This window comes from Sorex fumeus, unplaced genomic scaffold (assembly GCF_029834395.1).
Source record: "Sorex fumeus unplaced genomic scaffold, SorFum_2.1 ptg000028l, whole genome shotgun sequence".
NCBI lineage: Eukaryota > Metazoa > Chordata > Mammalia > Eulipotyphla > Soricidae > Sorex > Sorex fumeus.
This window is the reverse complement of record NW_026606085.1, coordinates 7,176,380-7,204,272: the sequence shown is the minus strand read 5'-3', so window position 1 is coordinate 7,204,272 and position 27,893 is coordinate 7,176,380. Positions and strand designations below refer to the sequence as shown.

At 56.3% G+C, this 27,893-nt stretch overlaps 1 protein-coding gene across 11 annotated transcripts in view; it reads right to left on the bottom strand.

Annotated features, from left to right (window-relative positions):
- FAT3 (FAT atypical cadherin 3) overlaps nt 1-27,893 on the bottom strand; it is a 270,819-nt gene that overhangs the window by 217,986 nt on the left and 24,940 nt on the right. For all 11 annotated transcript variants that reach the window (XM_056115175.1, XM_056115176.1, XM_056115178.1 and 8 more), the window contains exon 2: nt 4,154-7,465. In XM_056115175.1, the coding sequence (XP_055971150.1) occupies nt 4,154-7,460 (3,307 nt within the window). In that variant the 5' untranslated portion in view covers nt 7,461-7,465. The remainder of the gene's footprint in view (nt 1-4,153; nt 7,466-27,893) is intronic.

Genomic DNA, 27,893 nt, shown 5'->3' with positions numbered 1-27,893 from the left:
GGGTGCCAAGTTGCTAGCCTGCTCCACGCCTGCCCCTGGCCGCCAAACTCACTCTGCGCGCCCCCCCACCCGCCCCCCTTATCTGAACGGGCCTCATTCTAAGGAGCCCTTGCAGCGCCCAGAGGCATCTGATGAGGTCATGTTTGTAGCAAGTTCTTGGCAGACCCAGCCCTCTGGTTCAGACTGGGTGTGGGGGTTCCCAAGCTGCCCTGCGTTCCACACGGGGTTCCCGGGGGTCCCCTGGGGGCTCATGCTTCCGGCAGCTTCGGGGAGGCACCCTGGGTCCGACCAGATGTGTACACACAGTAGCAGCAGCTCTGCCCGAGCCATGAAGGACTCTGGTAGATAACAGGGCAAGAGGCAGTGAGAGAGACGGTCTGGAGTGAGTGTCTGCATGGGGGCCCACACCAGGCTGGAGTGGAATGCTGAGGGAAGCCTCCAAGGTGAGCAGCCCTGGGGGATAGAACCGGGGTGTCCTCGGATGTCCCCGGGGCAGGGCTACAGCTGCCTAATCCAACCGGCTATGCCTTGACGTGAGCTCAGGGAGTATAATGCAGTCTCGCTTTCTGACGCTGGTGATGGGCTCAGTTCCCTGAGTTCCCCCTTCCTGCCTCTGAGCTTCCTGCAGGAGTTGGCAGTGCTGGGCAGAGGGACCCTGCCACAGACAGAACAAGGGCAACTCAGTGCTGCTGCCACACGACCCCACGGCGCAGACTGGCAGCTGTTAAGATGCTGAGATCCAACATAGGGTGCACATGGCTAGGGGGAGAGATATGGAGTATGTCCCCTATTCACTGCAACACTCAGGCCTGACCCCTGTGACACTCAGGCCGGTCTCACTGCAACACTCAGGCCTGCCTCTCTGTGACACTCAGGCCTGTCTCACTGTGATGCTCGCGCATGTCTCTTCTGTCCTGCCTTCAGTTGGAACTGTAAAAACCATCTGTCCCTGTTGAGGTGGATGCAGGGGGTCTCCCCAGACACAGGCATGGATGACTCAGGCCTCACTGTATCACTTACAGGTTCACCATCACAGATGTTTCTGTCACTTCTGCTGGGTCCCAGCTGACCCATCTGTGCACCTCCAGTGTTCCCAGCCGGGTGAAGGCCGACGCTCAGGCGTGTCGATGGGCCTCAAGTTTCTCCCACGTTTTTCCCAGTGTCGGTGCTATTCCACGGTCCTATCCTCACCTGCATTGTGAGCTTGCAAGGAGGCCTCTGGAATATTAACGAGGCTGGATGGAAACCCGAGAATCTAAACACAGCACAGCACGGGGCGTCACTAAATCCTCCAAGGTCCCGGGAGACCTTTAGAGATCCCTGTGAGAGCCAATGATTCATTCAACAGGCCCAGCAGTTACTATAAGCGGAACCGAATCCTGCACATGTGTCAGGAAGACGCGCTTGCTCGAAGACTGGCCTGCTACAAAGACAGGCAGTGCCCCATTTCCATTCTCATTTCCATGTTCCACGTTTCACCCCTTCACTAAGCAGTGAATCAGTGGTAGCGCATAAATATTTATCAAACCCCACGGTTCCTCTGAACATAATGATACATCAAAGCACCCTTCATCGAGCACACCAACATCTGCACAGAGAAGAGGCAGTGCGGGTGCAGCGCCTCTGCGGACCCTCAGTGATCTGAGCTGAGCAGAGAGGCCAGCTCAGATTCACGTGGTGGGGACGCCTGCCTATGTTCCATGTGACTGTGTGCTTGGTCCACAGTCAACGCTGCATGGGGGTACTCTAGTCTCAGTGCATGGCTGTGGTCCCCAAGGATTTGAGCAGAGCCCACCTGGCCACCCTCCAGCCAGGCCAGCAGCACCCGCATCAGGACCTGCTCTTCTGGGCCACTGCGTGACTGTGCTGCAGGCAGCAGACAGGGCCCCTCCCAGACCCCTGGTGTGGGCACAGACATGAGATCCTCCTCCAGCCAGATGCCAACAGCCAAGAGAAGATAAGCAGAAAGCACCAGCCCTGAACACAGGCTGCTCCCCATTTTCCAGAAGTTTCTTCTCTCCCTCCACTTGGCTCACAGGACATGAGGCCAGGGTTGCCCCTCATGCCGGGATGGGCCCAGGCATCTCGGCACCATAACTCCTCTCTCCCATGATGACGACCTTAAGGAACAGCACTGAGGTTAGGGGTAGGCGCCCTCTGCACTCCCTGACCCCATGCTGGTCCTGGTTCCCCTGAACTGGGGGAGCAAACCTACCGTCTGGAAACAGGGAGGATGGAGTGGCCCTTCCATCTGGAATCGTCATGATTCACACCTGAGTCGCCAAGTCACATCTGTCTTCCTCTTCAAAGTGTCAGGGAGAGGGGGGCAGTGTCGTCTGGGGACGGAGTGGAGATTAACAGCCTCCACCAGCCAGAACAGGCTTTCTGGGCCTCTGCTGTCTCATGACGTGATGTGGAAGTCACGCTCCCCTGAGAAGCGCCCCCTCCCCAACCACAGATACCTCCGGGCCAGGCTGACGCTTTCTGCAAGAAGCAGAAAGACTCTGAGTGCCAGTAACACTGTCCCCTCCTGACTCTGCCAGCACAGGCCTGAGGGTCAGAGCTGCTGAGAAGGGGCGAGGCACAGGAAGCACACGCACACACAGGCACACACACACACAGTGTACACACACACATGCATGCATGCACAAGCACACACATATGCGAGCTGAGAGTCGACGCTGCTGAGAGGCACAGGAAGCACATGCACACACATGCACATGTGCACGCACACACATGCATGCACAAGCACACACATGTGCAAGCTGAGAGTCGGAGTCGGAGCTGCTGAGAGGGGGCAAGGCACAGGGAAGCACACACACATGCACACAGGTGCGTACACACATACACACACATGTGCGAGCTGAGAGTCAGGGCTGCTAAGAGGAGACAAGGCGCAGGGAAGCACATGCATAAACATACACACGTGTGCACAGGCACACACACATGCACGCACACATGCACATGCACGAGTTGCACTGGACCACAAGAACCCAGATGGAGCCCAAAGCAAGGGGAGCCAACCCTGGGAGGGGGCTGACATGGCACTTTCTCATGGGACCTGTGGACAACTGAGAACAAAGAACAGAGAGGCATGTGAGAGCACCACAGCCTCAGAGCCCAGTGTGTGAGCACTGCCATGAGAGCCCCACAGCCTCAGAGCCTAGAGAGTGAGCACAGCCGGAAGAGCACCACAGCCCGGTGTGAGTGCCCAGCAGGGTGTGACAGGATAAGTGCCCTGGTTAATGCCATCACAAAGGGGAGAAGAGATACAGCCGGACTGAGGACAAACAGCACCCTGAGTCATCGTGTGTAAATGTGAGGTCGGGACATGGTCATGCTTCCAGGCCAGCCATGCCCAGCCCCACGGGGGCAGGGCTAGTCCTGTGAAGACAGCCCTTGGGACAAGAAACAACACAGGCTCCAGAAAGCAGGGACATGGGCACAGGGCCAGGGGCCATGGGGGGGGGGGAGTGACACGAGGATCTCGCCAGCCTCTTTAGATGGCTGCAAGATTCCAGCCATGGCCAGTCTGCTCTGCACACCCCCTGTCTGCCCAGCATCCCCCAGCATGGCATCTGCATGGCACAATCCCATCTCCAGGGCCCCAGATCCTGTGTGACACAGTGGGGCAACCCAGTCAGGCTCTATCCAACAGCTCCATTCTCATTCCCACATAAAGCTGCTTCATAGCTGGGGCTGGCCACGAGCACCCAGGATTCAAACCAGAGCCCAGAACAGCTCACAGCAAGGAAAACAGACGGCAAACCCACGAACCAGGCTTGACACGGAAGCACAGCTCCCACCTGCCCTGAGGTTCACAGTCTTTACTGCACCCCCAAATTCCATGGCCATCACCTGCCCCTGAATCCATGACCATCACCTATCCCTGAGATTCTCAGCCATCAGCTGCCCCTCATTGACCCTCACCTTGGGTGGGCCCTGAGATCCTCTGCCTTGGGTCGGCCCCGAAAACCCTCGCCTTGGGTGCCCCTCACCCCTCACACAGACCTGTCTCGGAAGCACTTTTCCCGCCCTCACCCGCTGCCCTTGCTGGCCCCCAGTCCGGCCCCCAGTCCTCGGCGCAGTGCACCCCTTCCCTTTCCCACGAGGAGAAGCGCAGAGGCTGGGCCAGCGTGGATGTCACACTCACCGCTCTCGTCATCGATGGTGAAGCGGCCCAGGCCACTGCCGTCACGGATGGAGTACTGGACCTCGCCGTCCCTCCCGGGGTCCTCATCGCGGGCCACCACCTGCAGCACACTGGTGCCCACGCGCGCATCCTCACGCACGGCACCCACAGCAGCGAAGTCGGGGAAGTAAGGCGTGTGCAAGTTCTCATTGACGTCCACCACCTCCACCTCCACGAAGGACAGCGAGGACAGCGAGACGGGCCGGCCCTTGTCCTTGGCGCGCACGGTGAGGTTGTAAAACTGCTGCTTCTCAAAATCGAGCTCACGGCTCAGGCGCAGCGCCCCGCTGGCCCGGTCGATCTCGAAGCGGCCATTGTGGTCACTGACCAGTGAGTAGCGCACCTGGCCGCCCAGCCCCAGGTCAGGGTCCTGAGTGTCCAGCCAGGCGATGACCGCGCCCACGGGCAGGTCTTCCAGCACCCTGACGCCATAGCTGCTGGGAACGAAGGCCGGGGCACAGTCATTCACATCCTCCAGGATCACCCACAGCGTCACCACCGAGGCCAGCTGCTGGCCCATGGCCGCCTGGTCCCGGGCCTCAATCTTCAGCGAGTAGTTGGCTCTGGTTTCCCGGTCCAGCTGGTCGGCAACAGAGACGACACCAGTGGAGCTGTTGATGGAGAAGTGCCGGGAGTCAGTCAGCACTGCATACACCACCTCCCCGTTGGCACCCAGGTCCCGGTCCCGGGCCTCCACCTGGATGATGTCCGTGCCGATGCCAGTGCTCTCAGGGATGCTGACTGAGTATGTGTCCTGCAGGAAGATGGGGCTGTTGTCGTTGGCGTCCTCCACATTGATGGTCAGCAGTCGCCAGGAGGATCTCTGTGGGTTGCCCAGGTCGTAGATGGTAATGTTGAGTACATAGCGGTCAGTGCGCTCCCGGTCCAGCGGCAGCAGCACCTGCAGCTGCCCCGTCTCCATGCCGATGGCGAAGCAGCTGTCCGAGTTGCCATCTGCAATGGTGTACAGCACTTTGCCATTGAAGCCTGCATCGGGGTCCGAGGCCCCGATCTTCAGGATGTCTGCGCCCACCGGCAGGTCCTCTCTCACCGCCACGTCCGAGGGAAAGGCCTTGTCAAACCGAGGGCCCTGGCGATTGGCCGAGTAGAAGTCCAGGAAGCCATCCTCAGGTGCCAGCCTGACATCCGCCCGCGCCTTGAGCAGCAGCTTCTCGGCCAGCTTCTGGGCCACGCGGGTCTCTTGGCAGCTGAAACTCCTGGAGGGTGTTTGGCCATGGACAACCGAGATGTTCACAGACATGGGCTCTGCCAGGTTCTCCCCATCGCTGGCCGTGACCCACAGGGCAAAGTGCGCATTTCTGGGGCTGCTGGCGGTCAGTGGCTTCCTCAGCTGCAGCACGCCTGAGTCGGGGTCCAGGGAGAAGAAGCCCTGCTCGTTACCCGAGATGATCTTGTATTTGACCAGCGCCAGCTCGTCGATGTCGATGGCAGACACAGCAGCAATGTGGGTGCCCACGGGGAAGTCAGGGGGCAGCGTGCCCTGGCAGGCCGCCTGCTCAAAGAGGGGGCGGTTGTCGTTGAGGTTGCCCAGGCGCACGGTGACATTGACTTCACTCTCGTGACGGTAGGGTGAGCCCCAGTCAGAGGCGCGGACAACGAACCGGTAGGTCTCCGGGGAGGACTCGAAGTCCAGCTCCTCCGTGGTGCTGATAAGCCCCGTGAACTGATTGATGGCGAAGGGCAGGGCCTTCAGGCTGGCGATGCTGTAGGTGATGTAGCCGTTCTCGCCGCGGTCCTTGTCAGCCGCTGCCACCGCCAGCACAGCCGTGCCCACGGGCACGCTCTCGTTCACATGCGCCTCGTACAGTGGCTGCTGGAACTCAGGTGTGTGGTCGTTGGCATCCTCGATGCGCACAGTCACTGGGGCCCGCAGCTCCCCAGCCTGGGCTGTCACAGCCAGCGTGAACACCTCTTTTCCGGCCGCATTTAGCGGCCGTGCGGTGACAATCAGCCCTGACCGGGGGTTGATCCTGAAGAACCAGGCGTCCTCCCCGGGAGCGAGCCGGTATTCCACCCCCCGTGGCTCAGGGTCCAACCTCGTAAGTGCCACCAGTGTGCCAGGCGGGGAGAACTCGCTGATGCTCACCTCGTAGCTGTCCTTCTGGAATCGGGCCGGGCTCACGTCTCGCTGGGGGCTGGCGATGTGTACCACCTTGGCAGCGGAGAACCTCTGTGGTGAGCCCCTGTCCTTGGCCTGCAGAGTGAGGTTGTAGCCATAGGGAACGCTCTCCCAGTCCACCCGCCGTCTCTCCTTGATCCGGTACTCACCACCCCACCGGCCCTCCCTGGCCAGGAAGAACTGACCTGAGGGGTCACCAGCCACAATGGCCACCGAGTCCACCTCGCCGTTGGCGCCCTCATCAGGGTCATCCACGGTCACCACGGCGTAGGTGGGCTCTGGGCCCGGCGCGGAGGGCGTGTGTGCCACCACGTGCAGTGTGGGTGCATGGCTGTTGAGGCGTTCCACATGTACATAGAGCCGGGCCGTGCTGCTCACCCCGTTGTTCCCGTAGAGCTTCATGCCGCGGTCCACAGCCAGGACTTCCAGGTCATAGCGGCTCTTCTCGTCATAGTTGAGCCGCCCGCTCAGGGCCACGACCCCACTGGTGGGGTGCACGGAGAAGAGATCCACCCGGCCCTTGAAGTAGTAGTAGAACTGCCCGTTGGAGCCGACATCGGCGTCTGTGGCCGTCACCTGGGCCACGCTGGTCCGCAGGGGTGTGCTCTCGGCCACGGTGACCGAGTAAGTGGTGGGCGAGAAGAGTGGCCGCAGGTCGTTCATGTCCAGCACCTGAACGCTGACTGTGGTCCAGGCCTCCAGGTCCTCCCCCCGGACAGTACCCTTTACCACCAACGAGTAGTGGTCCTGGATCTCCCGGTTCAGGATGGCTGTGTTGCCGCCCTTGGTCCGGATGCGGAGGAAGCAGAAGTCCGCGATGACGACCTCTTCAGCTTTGAAGAAGCCCTCCTCGTCCCCAGACACGATCCTGTACTTGACGTCCCAGGAGGTATCCACCAGGGTGATGCCCATTCGGCTCTGGCTGCGGAGGTAGGTGCGGGCGGCTGAGTTCTCGTAGACGGTGGCGTTGTAGGTGGGGTGTGTGAAGCGGAAGCCCTGGGGCCCAGTGGCCCCGGCCAGTCCCTGGGACACAATGCTCAGGAGCCAGAGGAGCAGGAGGATGAGGCAGGAGTGGGTCGGCCGCATGCCCACGCAGCACATCATGGTCACATCCATCAGCTCACACATCCATCCTAGAGGGGAGCAAGGGAAAAGCGTTAGTGAGAGGGGACGGGGCAGGCAGGAGATCTCCCACCCAAAGGTCAGCACGAAGAGCGAGGGCCAGCCATGCCATACAGGAGCAGAGGTCGGCAGCTCCATGGATGCCCACCCTCCGCCATCGTGGATGGCCCCATGGGCTTGCCAGAAAAGGCCTTGCCTCTGAGGTACGGAGCATTGAGTCTTTTCACCCTGGGAGCCTTAAAAATCGCTGTGACCTTTGGCTGAAATTCATCTTCTCGGAAATTCCCTGTGGAAATCATTAGACAAGCACAAGTCTGCAGCCCAGATTAAAATACATATAGTGTTAAAGAGCAGAAAACCAAACAGTCTGTAGCACCTTTGTAAAACGAAGCACAAAACCATCACTGAAAAAAAACGAGGAGAAGGGATGAGAAGGGACAGGGAGATGGGTCGAAGGGTGGGGCAGAGCTTCCTAGAGGGAACCAGGCATCTCAGGATGCCTTGAGAACTGCCAAAGGCAGCCCCGAAGAACAGAGTTGGGAATGGCCTCCCTGAGCACTGCCAGGTGTGGCCTCCAAATCGAAATAAAAAGGATGTATTTTCCAGATGCAGTAAGATCTAAGTGAGGGGAAAAAATCCATAAAATAATGTGCTGTGATTCAATTGTTATTCAAACAAAGATATGTACAAGGATCATTTTGCATTGAAAAGGCTTCATCTTGCTACGGGACCTGGGGGCCTATTTGCATTGTAAAGGTACCGCTCCAGATAGCCTTGCTTGTCAGAAGTTCATAATCACAGAAAAGCCTCTGAGCTCTGGCCAGTTTTGTCATGCTGATTTCTGAACTGCGGGGAGCCTGCACAGCCCAGCTTTGGGGTGAGGAGCCAGAGGTGCAGAGCAAGGCTGGGCCCCAGGAGCTGAGCCAGAGACTGGGCAGTGGCAGAGGTGCCTCAGGTACATGCAGATTCCTTTCCAGGCTAGCTCTGGTCACTGGCTGCAAGTGGACTTGACCACAGGGCCGGTCTGTGCGCGTCCCATGCAGGGACACAGCTACCATGGACCGTTTCACACAGACCAGGGGCAGGACTATGGGAGACAAGATCTCACAGTGGACCCCTCCGGGCCACCCTCATATGTCCCAGGTGCGCCAAATACAAAGCAACGGCTGGATGTGCTCCCCCCCCATACACCCCCTGACTAGGGCCCAGGAGAGTGGGCACCCACCCGTCTGCAAGAGAACAGTCGGGATAGTGCCTCCTGCAGAGACCAGGCATGACACAGGCACAAGTTCCTGGAGAATGGGCATCCCACTCCCCGCTACTCCCAGGCTTTCCTGTCTGCACCCCCAGCCCGACAGAGGAGCCCAGCTGCACTCCACATGGTGGCACCGGTACTGACTACTGAGTGCCTCACTGAGTTGCTAACTCTGCATGGTAGGACACCCTTAGTCAGGCCTTCCAGCCCAAAGCCCAGCATCTGCCCTGCCTGCCTGCCCAGGTAGAGGTCATGCTTTCTCCTTCAGTGCTCCGGGGGCCTGGAGGATAATGCCTGGGGTCCCTCTCAATCCCCCAAGCAGAGCTATGGCACAGCAGGAAAAGCACCCCTGACTGCTCCCACCCAGCACCTCTCGGGAAAATCAGCAATGGGGAATGCACGGCCCGCACTGAAGTTCAGATTCAACAGCAGGACTGAAGTTAGACTCAGCTTGACAGCTTCAGCTGCTGAAAACAAAATTTCTCATTAGGTTGTTTTTGTTTTTGCTTTTTGGCGGGGGAAAGAAGCTGTCTCTGGCACAAGTTAATTAAAAAGCCTGGCAGCTTCCTCATTGATAAAGAAAAATAAATGAACTCTGGATGTTAGGGATTCTCTAAGATTCTACAAAGTAGAAACAACAATACAATTTGGCTTCCTTTGTCTAGTATGTCAAGAAAGATATATTTGAAAGGCAGTATTGGGTCAGGAGACAGAAATGCTTTGTGTGCGGCAGCTCCGATTGATCCCTGGCACCACGTAGTCTCCGGAGCACAGCCGCGAGTGACCCCCAAGTATGGAGTGGAACTGGGAGGTTTGTTGTATGTGCAGAAGGTAACAAAAGGAAAGGGAAGGAGATGGTGTTCTCTCCCTCATGGAGCCGCCCGCCTGCCCTCCAGCCCAACCGCCTGGGCACACTGGGCCCCTCTGACCACAAGGTCCCTGCAACTCCTCCAGGTACTCCCTGGGGCCTCAGACATGGTTCCTAGATTGCGTGGCTCAAGCTCCTTCACACACATAGCCACTGGGTTGGGTGGAGCATGTATCCCCCAAGCTTTGAGGGGTGATCTGGCTTTGGAGTCCATGGAGGATCCAACTTGGGACTTCCCACATGCAGAGCCCTGAACTTTTTATCAAAATGTATCCACGATTTATGTGTCTGCCGGTCCTTAGAGAGGATCCGGTGATGAGCTCTACGGAGAGTAGGAACAGGTGACCCTTTACTCCCCAACTGAGCACACCCTCTCCAGCATGGAGTAAAGTCACCATCGAGTGTCTGCCTGGATTCTGCTTCCTCACAGCTGGACAGCCTGTGGCCGTGCTATCAAATGAGGCTGGGGTTTGGGCCGAACAACCATGAAACACCTAAAACCCCCACTTTTATGGTGAGATCCCTTCAGGCCCCATTATAAAATACACGAGTTGGGCTAATTCAGCCAACTCTCATGAAGTTCTTGGCAGAAGTGAGCTCCCCTGTGCTGCTTGGAGGTGGATGGGAAGAGAAGGTGCATTAGCAGAGGACAATGCAGAGCTGAGACCAAAGGAGCATCTGGGGCTGGGGGAGCAAGAAAGAGACCCCAAGGATGGGGCCAGCACACTCCATGCCTGCTGATAGGAACCAGCCTTCCACAAGCCACCCTCGCCCAAACCCACGCGGAATCCCAACGGCATGCCTCTGGGAAGCACTTCCTGCCACGTTCCCACCCACACATGTACCATGTACCCTTCCCTGGTCCTCACTGTATCACCTCCGCCTCACACCATCCCCTCCTCCTCCTGATCCTCACACCATCCCCTTCCCTGGCCTTCACACTATGCCCTCCCATTTGCATTGGGTCCGACTGGCCTCTGATTGGTGGCCTCAGTCCAGAGGAAGTCAGAGTGTGGACAAGAGGAGATGAGCTGGGAGCAGGAGTGTGGACACTGCAGTGTGGCTGGACAGAGGAGAGAGTCCGTGGGGGCCTAAATAGCAAAGCGATAACCACGCATTTAACCGAAATGCTACTTGGGCAGCAGCTGCTCATCTCAGCCCCACCACCCTGTGACACAAGCAGGTATGGTTCCTGCTGGTGTCACTAACAGGAAATCCCTTCCCTTACTCCATTACCATAATTTGCAAACTGAAGTCAATGGGAACTCATTAAAATACTTCACATTATTCAATATTTGCTGTTTATCAGGTATTTAAAGCCTTTCCCTCCAAAGTGCTAATGTTCTCAATAACAAAACAATTACACATTTTGGAGGCATAATAGCCACATTCAAATGAATATTTACTCAAATAAATAACAAGAGAGCAATAACATGTCCATTCCTGTGCTTATGTGTCCCTACTTCTGCTCCAGCCTTTGATCTATGAGGAGCTGGGAGTTGGGCAGAGGCCTGAGAACCTGAGGAGCAAAGTGGAGGTCCTGGAGGTGTGCTGAGGGCCAGCCCTGCTCCTCGGGGCGGCCAGCGACCAGGCCTGGAAAGCCCGGTATATTAGCTCAAAACGGTCTCCTTGCAAGGAAGGGAAAGGCAGGCCAGACAAGTTAGGACAGGCCTCAGCCCAGGCAGAGGACGAGTCCAGCACCATCAGTCATGCAGGAAGGACACCAGGAATGCCTGCTGGGGTTCTGTGACCCTCCTGACAGGCCCTCCCTGTCTCAGCTCCCACATGCCAACCCACAACACAATTCTCCCCCATTTGCACACAGGAAGTGTTTCAACGTGATCTCCCTGAGTTTGGGACGACCAAGGACTGCGGGCCACAAACGGGGTGGTTCACTCATCTCCCAGACATGGTTCCTGGATCAAGTGGACCCCCCACCTCCCGAGACCTCTGAGGAAATAGCTTTTCTGCTCTTCTCTTTCCACAACTGCACTGGGGTATGAGCCTTGCTCTCTGCACTTCTCTGGGAAAACACTGAAGTGCTGGGTTGGGCTTTTGGAGGAAAGTGTCCAGTCTTGGTGGCGTGCAGCTTTAGGAATGGACATGACATGCTCTCTCCTCTGACGTGGCACCCTGGTCTCATACTCACCCCTGGGGCTCCCGGAGCTGGGTCCTGGCTGTGAGCAGTCACGGGGTTGGGGGGGGGGGGAGGGAGCTGCACCATTTTGCCCTACCCTGTGCTCTTCCCACTGCACCCTGCCCACTGTAGCCCTTCCCACTGCACCCCTGCACCCTGCCTGCTGCAGCCCTGTGCCCTTCTTGCTGCAACCCTGTTCCCCGCTGCAGCCCTGCGCCCTTCCCACCGCACCCCTGCACCCTGCCCACTGCAGCCCTGTGCCCGCTGTAGCCCTAACCTTGCCTGCTGAGTGCGGCTGTAAGAACACCACCCTCTGTGCACCGTTTCAGACTAGAACAAAGACAGACAGGTGCCAGGCAACACCAGCACAGCAGGAAGAATTCCATCTGTACCCAGCTAGCAAACAAGCTGTTTTCCCCAGCACTGCCTAGAGTCCCAGGCCTGGCTGGCTCCAGGTTTGCAGAGCGCGTGAGGTGCAGCTGCAGCACGGGGACAGGAAACAGAAGCCAGAGCCTCTCAGAGCCTGAGCCAAGCCCCGTGTCTGGGGCTCCTGAGGTCAGTGCTGTCGTGAACAAAGAGAGGCAGGACTTGGGGGCAGCTAGAGGGAACCTGGCACAGCCCACACAAACACCACTTATCCCCGGAGCAGGGCTCGGGCCTCTCATGTCCACTTAGAGGCCCTGGTCTGACCAAAGTGGTCGGCAGAACCCGTGATCCTGCTGGGACTCACCTTCCAACCACTTGCCATGAGCCAGGCCTCTCCCTACACCTGATGCATCCTGGGGAACAGCAGTGAGCAGCTGGACAGGGTACAGGTATGCGAGGATCGTGTGGCCATGCCCAGGGCCCCTCACACCCTCCTGCAGCCAGGTAGACAACATGACCAAAGCCACCTCAACACCACAGTTGGGAAAACACAGGGTCCAGGAGGCAGCTCCATGCCTGAGCAGAGGCTCTGCAGAAGAGAGGCCAGTTCCACCCCCAGCACCTGGGAACAGCCACTGAGCAGCACCAGGTGTGGCCCAGAGCAGGCTGGCGAATACTCTGCACACCTGTGTCCATGCCCCATGCCCTGTGTCAGGAGGGCCCTGGACATGCCCCCTTCCTAGCACACAGTCTGGTTTCCTGGGCTTTCTCCACAGCTGTGCCAGGAGCCCCCCTCATGGGCCCTCTGGGGAAGCAGACTCCAGAGACCTGAGGCCGGGGTGACCTGGGCAGAGGCTCAGCTGGTGCCACCCAGAGCAGCAGCCCACAGGTGGGCTCACAGGGCCGTCTCGAGCAGGTGAAGGTAAGAGGCTCCGTGAAGACGGAGCATCGGCGGCATCTGCCCGTCTGCTCCTGGTGACATGGGATCAGAGCACTCAGGAACCACGGCCTCTGGGATAACGGAGCCCCTCACACCCGGCACCTTCCTGCTCCTGCCGTGGACCTAAAGGCATCACGGAGAAGGGGTCGGACAGACCATGTGCCATGGGCCAATCTCGTGACCCCTCCCCAAGCACAGCCACAGGCCCTGTCTCCAAGCACAGTGCTGAGTCCCTGTGAGACTCCAATAGGGGGACGGGCCGGGGTTCGGGGGAGGGCAGCAGGAGGATCTGAAAGGCCTCAGCGGGGTGGGGGGGTCGCAGGACACCCTGTAAGGCCCCAAGGGTAGGGGGCAGGGCACCTGTGAGGCTCCAACAGGGCATGGAGGGGGGTGACCGGAGCATCTGCTAGGCTCTTACTGGAAGGTGTCATTCCAAAGACTCTGACGGAGGAATGACTGGGCCTGGCCTGGATACCTGTAAGGCTCGACAGGGTAGGGCATACCCATGTGGACATGGGACACTGGCTCTCCAGACCCCTGACCCCTGGAGCTTACTTGGGGCCTAGTGCAGTTTCCCACCTGATTTTCTTTCTCAGAATAATTTCAGAATCATATGGAATCTACCTGAAGGCGTCCTTGACCTAGGTATCTGCAGACAAGCTGGGGGAAGGAGCAGGTTGGAACGAGCCCCAGAGCACTGTCCTGTTGCACTAACGGGGAAGAGAGGCCTCAGATGGCACACAGGGAGAATTACATGGAAAAGGTCTGCAGGTCATCCAGGCACCAAGAAAGGCCGCGGGCAGCAAACAGCAGAGGCCATGGCAGCAGGGCAGCATCCCTGCAGCACAGCAGAGCCCGAGAGCCGCAGGGCCCCAGGAGCGAGGAGCTCCATGATGGCAGAGAGGAGAGAACACGGGGAGAGCAGAAGGAGCCCCGAGCAGGACCTGAAGCAGCTGACGACTGACAGTGGGAAAGTAAAGCAGAACTGAGGCCAGCACACTCTTAGACAGTCCTCCCGTGACCCAGCCACAGATCCAAGGCAAGCTGTTCCTGTGCGTCCAGTCAGCCCAGTTGGACGTGGGGTCTAGACACTGTGGGCAGGGCTTCTGATCTGGACTGTGTGCAGCTCCCTGAATTGGCCACGGGCCACAGGCAGCCTGGAGCACCCGCTTCCGGTTCAGAACCTCACTTCCCCTGGCCCCATCTGCAGAAGCACGCACAGGCTCTCTGCGGGACACAGGACAGGCTGAGTGAGGAGCAAGGGAGGATGCAGAGAGCAAAAGCAGCACCTGGGCTCACACGCTCAGCCAAGACTCACGTCCACCTCTCCTTATAGACAAGGGAAAGTTCTCCCAAAAGCAACCAAAGTCCTTCTCAAAATATACTCATGGCGGCAGAGCAATAGTACAGTGGGGAGGACTTTTGCCTTGCACGGGTCCGACCTGAGTTCAATCCCCGGCATCCCATATGGTCCACCAAGCACTGCCAGGAGTAATTCTTGGGTGCAGAGCCAGGAGTAACCCCTAAGCATCGCCAGTGTGATCCAAAAGGCAAATAAATAAATAGAAAAACCCTATATACCAATGAGCCTCAGAGACAGTTCAGAGGGCTGAGCACTGGGTTGGCATGCAGGAGGCCTAGGGTTTGAGCCCCAACACTGTATGGAGCCAGGAGCAGCTCTGAGCACCTGTGGGTGTGACCCCAAAGCCAAAAGATAAATGTGTGCTCTGTGTGTGTGTGCATGCATGAGCATGCATCCCTTGGTGTAGCATACGTGTCCATTCACACGTCCATTCCTTGAACAGTACACAGCACAGATCTACACACAATCCTCTGCACTGAGCATGTGTGTAAGCTGTGTCCTCCCTCAGGCCAGCAAGAAGCTGCTGCCTCTCTCCCACCACAGACAACTGCTCCAAGAAACCCAGGGGGCACTTGGTACAGAACACCCCAAATCTGAGTGACACTCCAGTATCAGAGGATGTTCAGTGTCACAGGCAAGGGCAAAACCAACATCAGAGATCTGGGCCCACCAAGGGTGGTCACAGACACTAAGCAGGCCTGGGAGGTGGTGCAGGGTCACCCAGTGAGACTGACCTCTTCCCAATAATCCAGGGAAACAGCTAGAGGATTCCTGTTTGCCAGGAAAAGCAGGCGGAGCTCCCCCAATGCTCCCCCAGAGAGCTGCACATTAAATCTTGGCTCTCAGCATTTCTGAAACACACAGCCCTCAGGTGAGGACCATCCTCTGGTGGTCTGCCTGCATCCTGTTGACCATCCACTACTTCAAGCAGGGATGACTCTGCTCCTGGACTCCACGAAGGGGAAGGCCTTCAGGCAGGGCTTGTAGGAAGCCAGCAGAGTCTGAGAGGCCAACCACATAGCTTTGCACTGACAGGCCCGTGAGCAAAGGCAGAAACTCGGCCATGCTTCAGGGGCCTCCTGTCCAGCTGGAGTCTCAGGGGCCCATGAAGTGCAGCCACAGCCCTGCAGACATAAATAAGCTCCTGGGCCACGGATGTCTTCTCCACAGCACAGGACATCTAGGCGGTGTGACCAGCATGAGGGGAACTCGCCAGGGTCCAGCCCGATGCCCAGAGAAGGTCCAGTGGACACAAACATGACCCGCAGGTGACACGGGGCCCAGAAGAGCTGCTGTGGTCAACGGTCAGAATCACCCGGAGGACCAGGCGCAGTCCAGTGCTGGCTGCCCAGCAGGCATCAGGACCCAGGAGCCAAGGCAGGTCCACTGCTTGCCCTGGGCCTGCCTACGTCCCCAGCCTTTCCCTCCCAGACCAGACTCGCCTGCATCCTCAGGCACAACAGTGGACCAGAGGCTTGTTTGCTAAGCGTAAACATGATCAAATTCGGATTTGTCTGGGAACATCTGTCCCCATACGAGGAAAACTTCTCCCTGCTCTAGCCTGCTAATGTGAGGCTCAAGGACATTATTTATTTTCATGAGTCAAGACCTCAAACTCTCCCGGTGCCTGGGACTGGACCAAGGCCAAGCCCCAGTCAGTGCTCCTCAGCTCTGAGAAGATCCAACGACCTTCCCTGAGCTTGCTCAAGGCCACCCTATGAGCCCAGAGGAAGCGCCACGTGGGGAGAGCAGACTAGGTTTCTGCTCACGGGATCAGTTTCTAAGAATTTCTACATACTCAGGTCATCAACCAGCTCAAAACTCTGCTCACAACCCACACTGAGACCACGGGGCTGTGTGCAAAGGGTTGAAACCACAGGGCTGTGTGCAAAAGGGGATGAAACCACAAGACTCTGCAAAGGCCTGAAACCATGGACTGTGTGCAAAGGGCTGAAACCATGGACTGTGTGCAAAGGGCTGATACCAGAGGCTGTGTGCAAAGGACTAAAACCACAGGCTGTGTGCAAAGGGCTGAAACCACAGGGCTGTGTGCAAAGGACTGAAACCACAAGCTGTTGCACACAAGGATCAAGACCACAGACTACGTGCAAAGGGTTGAAACCACTGGTCAGGGAGGGTCAGATCACGTGTGTGAACCAGATGAGCAGATCAGGGAGGGTCAGAACACGTGTGTGACCTAGACCTAGATGTGTAGCCTGGGGTTCCTGCATGTGCTTTCTGAGTGCTGCTCAGGCACTGAAGAGTTGCCTTCCTTTCCCTGGGAGACAAGACTCTGCTGCGTGCTTTTCTGACCTATCCACCATGTCACCACAAATCTGCGTTTTGAAAAGAAGGGTTGGCAGAAATGGAATAACCTGAATGCCAGGAAGCAGGAAACTTGAGGATCATCTATTCTGTTTGAGTCCTCACAACACAGACAGTACGGAGATGACCATCTTGCTGGGACTTCTGAAAGGATCTGGCCTCCACGGCTCTCTGCCTCCGCTGTTTTTTCAAGGCTCAGCCTAAGCAGAGAAGCTGCTTGAGAGACGCACTGACAGAGAAGTAGTAGGGCTGGCCCTGCCCAGGCTCAGGGCTGGCAATGGAGCACGGGAGTTTGGGAAACCGAATCTCTGTCATCCACAGAGGACCATGAAGGTCCATGGGATTGAACGTGCATGTGACAGGGACGTTTCTGGTTTGCAGGATCCCTCACAAGCACAGCTGCCTCTGACCAGTCCCACTGCTGCAGGAGGAGCATGTCCTCTTGGGAAAGGAAAATGTCCTCGTGGGTGAGCAACTGGACCACCTCACTCACGCCTCAGGGTGCAGGCGGGGCAGCTGGAGAAGTGACCTCTGGAGCCCATGCCTGGCTCCTGTTTGGGGCTGAAATGGCCGCCCCCCCAGACATGACCCCCACGGTCTCTCTCCTGGGTCTCTGCGACTCTCCTCTGAAGAAATATCTGCTGTCTGCCTGATATCACCAGGTGTGGACCTCTGAGATAAACCTCCCCCATATGCTCTCTGGCCAAGTTCATAAATAAAACACATGTGAGTATGTGGAGTGATCCAACATCACCTTGCCTTCACTCGGGGCCCTCGAAATGGACAGGTCAAGTGTAGCCCTCCAGCTCATCCCTGACAGCAGCTGTGCAGCCTTGCAGGGCCACTGTCACTTGCCACAGCCCCCATGGTCAGCAGCCTAAGATGACATACGGGGACATGTGTGACATTTGTTTCAGTGAAGTTCAATGTGCTCTCAACTGTATGAACTTCACCATCGTCTGTGTTAGAAATGATGTTCCTTAATCAAGGGTAAGAATTTCCCAGAGATGATAGGCAATTTATATTCCTGTTTCAATTGTTTTAAGTAGCTAAATTTAAAAAGCATAACCTGAAGGCTATGCGTGTTTCTAACAGTTATTACTACCAGGATTCTTTTGTCAATAGTTCAGTTCATGCCTGAGGGCTGAGCAGACATGGCAAACTTCCTATCAGTGTCTAGAGGACAAGAGTGCCTGGTGGCTCTGCTGGTGCCCCTAAGACACCAGCCTCCCCCTCTCCTCAGGCCGGTCCCCAGAGGCACATGATCACTGGCAGGTTGTGGTCTGTGGAACCAGTAAAAGACTTTTACTCCCAGTAAAAGTCTGGTTCCTAACCTCCATAAGAGTCAATCAATCATGGCCCCAGACAGGGAAAAGTACAGGTTTCTCACCACAACGCGAGGAGCTCACATCTGAATGGCATATGAGGAGTGCTCACTTCTGACTCAATGCCAAAGAGGAGGCACACACCTCTGAGTGAACACCACATGAGGGGACGATCACCTCTGACTGAATGGCACAGGAGGGAATGCTAAATGGGCTTCCTTGGGGGAAGATGAGCTCTGCAGCATCTGGAGGAAATTTGGAGGGTATCAATATATGCAGAGAGCACATCTCTTCATGGTAAATGGAAGTTTTCATTGAAAGAAAAATGGTAGTGAATTGCAAAGTTGGGGGGTCCTTACTCGGAGATAAGCAGACACATGGTCCACGGGCAATGGAAAATGCCCTGGTCCCCCCACCCCAAATAACATTAAAAAAACAGCTGTCTGCCAGGATGGGTCATGGACTCCAAGTAAAAGTCTGGTTCCTATCCTCCACAGGAGTCAATCAATCATGGCCCCAGATAGTAACAATGCAGGTTCCTATACCATAATGCAAGGAGCTCACCTCTGACTGAACGGCACATAAGGAATACTCACCTCTGACTCAATGCCGAAGAGGGGGTGCTAACCTCTGACTGAATGGCACATGAGGGGATGCTCACCTCTGACTCAATGGTACACAAGAAGACTAGTGTCGCATGAGGGAACACTCACCTCTTATTGAATGGCACTCAAGGGGACGCTCACGTGAGCTCTGACTGAATGACAAACAAGGGAATGCTCATCTCCGACTCAATGACACATGAGGGTGCTCTCACCTCTGAATGCCACATGAGGGAATGCTCACCTCTGACTGAATGGCACACAAGGGAACGCTCCTCTGAGTGAAAGCCACATGAGGGGACACTCACCTCTGACTGAACTGCACACAAGGGAACTCTCACCTCTGACTCAATGGCACACAAGAAGACTAGTGTCGCATGAGGGGACACTCACCTCTGATTGAATGGCACTCAAGGGGATGCTCACGTGAGCTCCGACTGAATGACAAACAAGGGGATGCTCATCTCCGACTCAATGACACATGAGGGTGCTCTCACCTCTGAATGCCACATGAGGGAACGCTCACCTCTGACTGAATTGCACACAAGGGAACTCTCACCTCTGACTCAATGGCACACAAGAAGACTCTTATTTCTGATTCAGTGCCACATAAGGGGACGCTCACCTCTGACTCTGAGTAGGTGAGAAGCAAGGCATGGTAGCCCCAGCTGCTCTGGATGCCCTGACGTGCCAGAAAGCTGCCCACACGGCTTTGAAAGCCCGCTTCATCCCTCACCCGCTGCCAAGGTAACAAGACAGGCCCAAAGAAGCAGCAGTCCTTAGCTTCTCAAGAACCTTTGTCCTGGAAAAAGAGAGAGAAAAAGAGCAAGGGGTGGGAAGGCGGAACCAGGGGGAGGAACAGAAGAATTACTTTCATGAGGGTGAAGTGCTGTTTGCCACAAACTAAATGCACAGCCACCGGCTTTGTACCCGTGAATGGCGGTGCTTGCAGGAAGCTGCTGGGAAATCTGTAAGTGCCACTGCCTCTTGAGGGGAGAGAGAGCGAAAGTGTGTGTGTGTGTGTGTGTGTGTGTGTGTGTGTGTGTGTGTGTATGTGTGTGTGTATGTGTGGGGGGGAGAGAAAGAAGAGAGAAAGAGAAGGAGAGAGAGGAGGGGAGAGAGAGAAAAAGGGGGGAGAGAGGGGAAAGAGGGGAAAGACTTCTGACAGAGACAGAGAGGGAGAGTGAGGATGGGAGAAAGGGGAACGAGGAAAGAGAGTAAGTGTGTGTGTGAGAGAGAGAGAGAAGGGAGAGAAAAAGGTGGGGAGAGAGGAGAGGGAGAGAGAAAGAAGGAAGGAGGCAAAGAAAGAGAGGGGATAGACTGCTGACAGAGATAGAGGGAGAGTGAGGAGTGGAGAGAGGAGAGGAAAGAGAGAGTGCGTGTGTGTCTGAGAGAGAGAGAGAGAGACAGAGAGACAGAGAGACAGAGAGACAGAGAGAGAGGAAGCAAGGGGGCAGGTGTGAAAGGCCCATCTGGAAGTGCCAGCAGTGAGCTCAGCACAACCCCACTGAGTCTGGCAGCTGCTTCCCTGACAGGCTCCTCAGCACTATGGGGAAAGGGCTCTAGGGAGCATGGAGCAAGTGGGGCCAGAGAAGGTGCAGTTAGGGCAGGCCCTGGGGCGTGCTGTGCTGCAGGTCTGGCACCTGGCAACAGCTGCCGCTCCTGTCTCAGGCTGCAGCAGCAGCTCTGGGCCCATACCCAGCCCTTCCAGTCTAGGCGCAGGGTCCCCCGGGCTCGGACGCAGCATCTGGGGGCTCAGAGCAGTGAGGCACAGCAGGAGAGTGATTCCCCTCGGACACTGGCTATGGAGGTAGATAGAAGCAGATGAGGGACCTTGGCCCGGCTCTCACTGCCACCTGGGTCCCACTCCAGGAACCTGCAGCTCTTCCTGGGAGCCCTGGGGGTGCGGTGGCAGTGTGTGGCCAAGCGGGGCCACTCCAAGCTCCTGAGACTCAGGAGGCTGCTGGAGAGGGGGGGATTGGCCACCGCAAGTCCCCCCACCCCCAGCCCTGCACCAAGCTTTGGTGCCTCAAAGCCTCCTCCCGGCACAGAGGTGGGATGTGGTCATGCCAAGTGCCTCAGGCCTCACCCAGGTCCATTTGATTCTAACCCCGACACTGACCTTAACCCTGACCTTGACGCTGACTCAAACTCAACCCCACCCTTTGCTCTGCATCCTTGTGATTCTGCCCTTTGTGCTATGACCTCCACCACACCACAGGTTGGGGGCAGACTCTGAAGCAGCCCTGGTGGCCGGGGTGGAGATGGCTGTAAGGGAGGATTGGCATAAAGAGACGGGAAAGTGGACTGAGTAGGAGAGGTCTGGGAGAGAGTAAGGTTCTGCAGTTCCAGTCCTAGAAGGTCGCAGTGGCCCCCACCGGAGGAACGGTCTTGGGGTGGTGGGAATAAGGACCACAGTGCCCCTCTCCCCACTCACACACACACCAGAACAACATGTCCGCGCTTGCCTGGCTCGGTAGGATGGGACGCCCTGATCAGTAAAAACCTTTCCCCTCCAGACTCCACCCCTGTGGGCACAGGGTAGCTGTCGGGGGCCACCTGGCCTAGGCAGGGAACCCAGAGCCCCAGAGTTAGCATCCAGGGGGGACAAGACAGCTGTAGTCAGGGACGACCCTATGCTTCACCCCAGTTCCAGGTGCCACATGGAGGGATCAGCACAAAACTACCTCAAGTCACTTCACACTCTCCAGTGCTGGTTCCTGGGGCTGCACATGACAGAGAAGGTGTGAACACTCACATGGTCTGAACACACATGGTGTAAACCACACGCGTGGTATGAACACATATAAGGTGTGAGTACACATGAGGCATGAGGACTCGGTAGGGGTCTAAGGCAGGAAGTGATAGCATCTGAGAGACAAATCCCCAGTGAATACTTGTACCAAGAGGATGGCCTAATGAAAAATCACATTTCCCCTCTGAAAAAAAGAAGTGGTTCCTCAGACCACTGACGTCCAGGTCAGGGTCCCCTTCCCTGAGCAGGAGAGCAGGAGCAGGAGCAAACAGTCTCCTGCTCTCCTCTGGGACACTCGCTTCAGGAGCAAGATCTCTGATCTACACTGCAAACACCCGAGGCCTGGCCTGCCACCAGCACCCACAGGACAGAGGTCTCCATGCTGCACCTGGCTCCTCCTCCAAGATGAGGTTTCCTTTGGGTGAGCGGGTTCCAGTTCAGCCCCTCAGCGGAAGACTCCCTCCTCCCCTGAAGCCTCGTCAGCATAACACAGCCAAAGCAGCCCACACCGTGAGACTGTTTCTGATTAATAAAAACAGTGATTATAGTAATGTGCGCCGACTGCCGACCATTTCTCACTCACAATGGGACTCTGCGCTGTGCTGGGCATGTTTCCGCCAGCGTGAGGGGATGTTTACCACGTGGAGACTGTTTGTAAATGCAGGGTCCTCCGTGCACTGCAGAAGTTAGATAATGTCCCACAAAGGGGTGCTTTCAGCCAATTAGTTTTAGCAATTTCTTCTTCTTTTCCCTAAATTAAACTTAATACACAAATAGATGGTGTCAAGTCAGAGAGGAAGAAAACCTACAGGCTCTGTCTCTGTGCCAGTCCCACAAGGAAATGGATGCAGTGGCCGACCCCAGCCCAAGACACAGCTGCAAACTGACCTGTTACAGACCAGCCCAAGCCCCCCTTGAGCTTCAGCGTCTGTGCCAGGACACCACCAAGGTGGGAAGAGAATGGAGCCTGGCACCTGGGGGTATCTTGAAGCTTCCTCCAGTGAGTTGGGCACCCTCCAGGCCATGCTCACCTTTGTCCCCCTGAGGCAAAGAGGCCACTGCATGGATCCAAACCACACACAGTGGGTCCCAGCAGGACCAGCTTTTGTGCTACATATCAGTGTAAGGCAAAGACTGCGGGGCTGATGCTCGCACATCTCCCAGGACATATCCTTGTAATTCAAGGAGGTTCTACAGTGCCAGCTGTTCAACAAGGGAGTTGGGTTTCTCGGCCCTTTGAAAAGTAAAGGTTGTGGGCCCTTGTGCTTGTAGCTTCTGCACACACACTCAGTCTCACATTCTTACGCGCATGGGCTCATAACCCCACACACTCACACAGTGACTCACACTAGCAATCTTACTCTCACAGCCATTCACTCACTGACATACACACTGATTTGTCCAGTCTCACACTCACACACACGGACTCACACTCACACACTGACTCACATGCACACTCAGACATGCAGCCATGTACTGATGCACAGTCCCACATTCACACACACACTGACTCACACTCAGTTTCCCATTCATGTACACTCTGAGTTATCCACACATACTCACACACTCATGCTCACTCACTCTGCTGGTCACCTGACACTGGATCTCTGTGCCGTGCCCCACCACACAGAACAGGAAAGGACAATTCACAGACCAAAGAGCAGCAATGTGGGGGTGGGCACACTCAGGAGGGGCATTGGAGTCACTCAGGAACGGGCTGTGTCCTCTAGCTCTGCAAAGCCCCTGGCCCACCACCAGCTCCAACCTAGGGACAGAGTGACAGCCACCAAGAGGGGCAGCAGGCTCTGGCATGGCCACCACTCCCACCCCACTGAGCCCTGTGCCCACCCACCCTGTATTGAGGAGACAAGCCTGCACAGCACCCAGGCGGCAGGGACACCTGTGTCCACACCTGCATAGCTGGACAAGTCAGGTGCGGCTGCGGCAGAAAGAGCATAGGTTTAGGGGTGCCCCTGGTACCACAACCTCAGCCTGCCTAGTGTCCAGCCTCCCTGAGCACGGCCTGGCATCCCCTCCCCCCCCCCCGCCGCAGCCCTCCACCCTGGTAAACAAGAAAGCTAGATATATCTGGAGGCAAAGCACACTCCCACCTGCAGGCCTGTGCCCCAGCTGCTCTCCAAGACAAGGACCCAGGATTTAATTGCAGTGCAAATGAGGAACAGGGAGCTGCACTTCAGCAAGCGAACTGTCCCCAGCTCCGATCTGCTCGCCCGTGTTTGGAGATAAGTACCAGGAGATTTATGTGCCACAGCGCTCCAATTCCCCACTCCACACAGGGCTGTCGATCACCGTGCATGCACAGCAAGCTCATCTTCCAAGAGCTCACCACTGGCAACTAGGCCACTCTGTCCAGCAGCAGACAGACCAGACAACATTCACATTTGACTCAAATCACCACCACCCACTGTTTGAGCCCCCAAGTTGCAGAGATAAGAGAATGCAGAGAAATGAGAGGACGAGAAGACGAAGTCCAAGTCAGTATCTGGAGACCCACACACAGGCCACCACCCCTCAGTAAGAGGCAAGGAAAAAGGAAGCCACAGGGACCAGCTTTGGCACACTGGCCCCAAGGGATCTGACCTTGGACGCTGGAGCTTCCAGACCTCAGCTAACACATGACCCCAACACTGACACAAAACTGACTAAGGGCTGGCCCCCACTCTCGAGAACTGTCTTGGCATCAGATTCCCGGAGCATGCAGGAAGTGGAAATGCTTGAGTCAGCCACGGTGCAAAAACAGGAAATGCATGAGCAGCCAGAGTGCAGGAAGGGGAAGTATTTGAGCAAGCCAGCATGCAGAAGAGGAAGTGCATAAGCCAGCATGCAGGAAGAGGAAGTGCATCGGTCAACATGCAGAAAGTTGAAGTGCATGAGCAAGTCAGCACGCAGGAAGAGGAAGTGCATGAGCAGCCAGCACGCAGGAAGAGGAAGTGCATGAGTAGCCAGCACGCAGGAAGAGGAAGTGCATGAGTAGCCAGCACGCAGGAAGAGGAAGTGCATGAGCAGCCAGCACGCAGGAAGAGGAAGTGCATGAGTAGCCAGCACGCAGGAAGAGGAAGTGCATGAGCAGCCAGCACGCAGGAGGAGGAAGTGCATGAGTAGCCAGCACGCAGGAAGAGGAAGTGCATGAGCAGCCAGCACGTGGAGCTCAGGAGCAGGAGATGAAGGAGCGCACTGGGTACTGCTTGGCCCAAGGCTCCGGGGATGAAGCCCCAGGGGTTTATGGACCCCTGGACTACCATTTCCCCAGCTCTGAAACAGGAACCAAGGCAACGGCCCCCAGACCTCCTCCAGCTGACCCCTACATTGTCCTCATCATTCATCTTATTCCCCAGGCATTCCTGCAGTGGTGACCTGCCTCAGAGCAGCAAACTGCTGTGCCCACACTTGATCACAGAGACGTCAGCTCTCTGCGTCCTCCCTGGACCTTCCGGTGGCTCTGAACGGAGGCCCCAGCACAGTCCCCACAGGTCTGGACTGCACAGCCCATGACACATCCAAGACATGCAGACCGGCACCTTTGAAGCCAGCACCACACGGAGAAGCCAGAAGACGAAAGTCAGCGGCTTCCAGATCCAGCTGGCGGGGAGCAGGGCTGGCTCCTGACTGAACCCCAGGCTGCAGCCGGAGATGAAAGGAACAGAGGCCAGGCGAGGGGAGCACAGAGCGCAGGCTGGGGGGAGGTCTGCACCGATTAAGACATGAAATGGGAGATTAGAAGGCTTGGAATTCGCTCCTTCTGCTGCACACAATTCCTCCCGACAGTGGCGTTTCTGATTCAAACAGCAATACGGGAACCATGTCCAAAACGAGAGCTGAAAATGGCGGTGGTGCCCAGTCTGAGCGGGTGGGGGGCAGGGGTAGGGGGCTCTCCGCCACACAGCCAGGGGCAGGGGGGCTCCCGCCACACAATCAGGGCCTCAAACCATACAGCGGCTCTCCCTCTAAGCCACCCAAGCACTGAGGTTCTTAAATACCACTTAAATGATCTTCTCCCCAAAGAATTAAATTACCAACCACAGCCTATTCCTCTATTAAAAATTAATGAATTTACTAGCGTCTAGGATGGAGACCTTCATTTGTTTTGTAATGAAAAAAGCTCCGAGCTGTCGTTCTCCGAGGCTGCGATTGTTTTTTTTCCTTCAGTTCTTCTCATAAAAGATAAATGCCTCCACTCTCTACAGCACACCTGCAAAGCACTTAAAAACCCACCTGAACAATAGGAGACCTATTTCCGTCTCCTTGTACATGAGCCCACGGCTCAAAGTGCTGTGGCAGCAGGGAAGTATTTTCTGGGACCCAGCTCTGGGCTCTGTTCCGGGTGGCGAGGCTCCAAAGTGAAGGCTCGCTGCTAATCAGTACTTACAGGGCAGCTTGGAGGGCAGTGCCGCAGCCAGCAGGGCTGGGGTCACCAAGCTTCCCGCGCCACCAGAGGAATCAAGGCCGCTGGGAACCAGGTCTGCTGAGGCAGTAGGGACAGCCCAGCGGCAGCCCACACCCGGAACTCTCAGGGCAGACACCCCTCACGAGATCTCTGCTGAATGTGGAGCACAGAGGGCCTAGCCCAGTGAGTGGATGGCCCGGCCCTGCTCTGACTGTGGTGTTCGGGCCTGCATCACCAGGTCCTGTTTAAGGGAGCTGAGCCCACCGAGGTTCTCCCTGGAGAGCCCCTCACGCCAAGGGCTGGGAGCACAGTTGGAGGGTGCCCCCTGCACTGACCATTCCCAGGACCTGGCTCCCACGGGCACACCCACTGCTACAATGCCCACCCTTCTGCACACAAAACAGAATCATCACAGGCCGGACTGACCCAGTCCCTGCAGCAATGACAGGCCTGAAAGTCAATAAAACAGGGTGGACCCTGCATTTTGCACAGCACACACGTGGCATACTGAGTGCCTGCAATCAGCCCACCGCCAGGATGACAAAGCAGCGGCCAGCCAGAGGAGGAGCAGGAAGAGGGGGAGGGGCGGGGAGGAGGAGGAGCAAGAGAGGGAGGGGAGGAGCAGGAGGGGAGCAGGAGGAGGATCAGGAGCTGGAGGGGAGGAGGAGCAGCAGGAAGAGGAGCAAGAGGAGAAGGAGGATGAAGAAGAACAGCAGGAGGAGGAAGAGGAGGAACAGCGCTGTTTCCAGGCTAGAGACCCTTCCCATCCCGCCCCCAGGTCAGGCTTCACCTTAAGCCCCATGGGGAAGGACTGCTGAGTCCTCACCCACCGAAGAGCAAGGAAGCAAGAGGGACTATTCTAGAAAACAGTCCAGACCGCTGCACTCTCACAGTGAAACACACTCATACATACTCAGCACTTTCACACACACACACATACTCACAGACTCACACTCACCTACATGTACACTGCTACATTCACATACACCAACTCACACTCACATACACATACACACTCAGAGAAGGTGGAAAACTCCGTGATGTGTTTCCTTCTGACTCCGAAACATGACAAGTACAATTTTCAATGTGATACTGAGATCAACAGATGCAGCCCCAGCCCTGAAGTCACAGACCCACACTGACTCACCCACACTGGAAACAGGAGATCTAAGCTGCAACCACTGGGACTCTGTAAGGTGCCTGACAAGATGACAGGCGTGGACAGGGTGGGGATTGGGGCTGGGGAGGGAATCTAAGAACACTGGTGGAGGGAAGTTGACGCTGGTGGTGGGGTTGCTGTTGAAATATTATATGCCTAAAACTCAACTATCAATAACTTTGTAAATCACAGTTTTTAATAAAAACAAGAAAAATTAAAGAAAGAAAAACTAGATACAGAGCTAGATGACATAGTGCTTCCCACATGCAGTGGAATAAAAGCACTCCTAGTGAAAGCGACTCCCAGAGGCCCCTGCCTTCCCCGCACTGCTGTTCCAGACAATTCCATGGCAGGCACCTCCTAGCTCAGAGCTGAGGGGGGTCAGTGAGGGCTGAGGGGTCAGCGTCCGGTCTCCACATTCAAACTCATCACTGCATCGATTCACAGTGATTGATTGAATACAATTCAGCTTCTTGGAAAACACTCTCTTATCAATCAAAGTCAGACATTAGTGACCTGCCAAGTTAAAAGACATTTTCATAGGAGAAAATGCAGTTGCCTTCCTGGACTCGTCACGGTAAAAAAAAAAAAAAAAAGAAAAAAAGAAAAAGGAGGCATGGCTCTGTGGGCTCCTCCTCTGCAGGGGGTGCTGGCGTTGGATGCCTGGTGACCCAGCTCTGACTCAGAGCGCCCAGGCCCAGGGCCCCCAGTTGGTCTTCTGTGCAGGGGCAGCGGGTCTGATATCAGAGCAGAGGAGATAACCTGTGAGCAACTCTGTGAGGTGGACCCGCCACCTGCTGGGTTTGGCAACGGTGATGTGCACCCACGCTTCGGCCTGGGATTTGTCTATGACCATGTTCTAGTTATTCCTGGGAAGAAATGGTAAAGAGGGCCAGGTTAGTATAGTGGGTGGGGCACTTGCTTCACACATGGCTGACC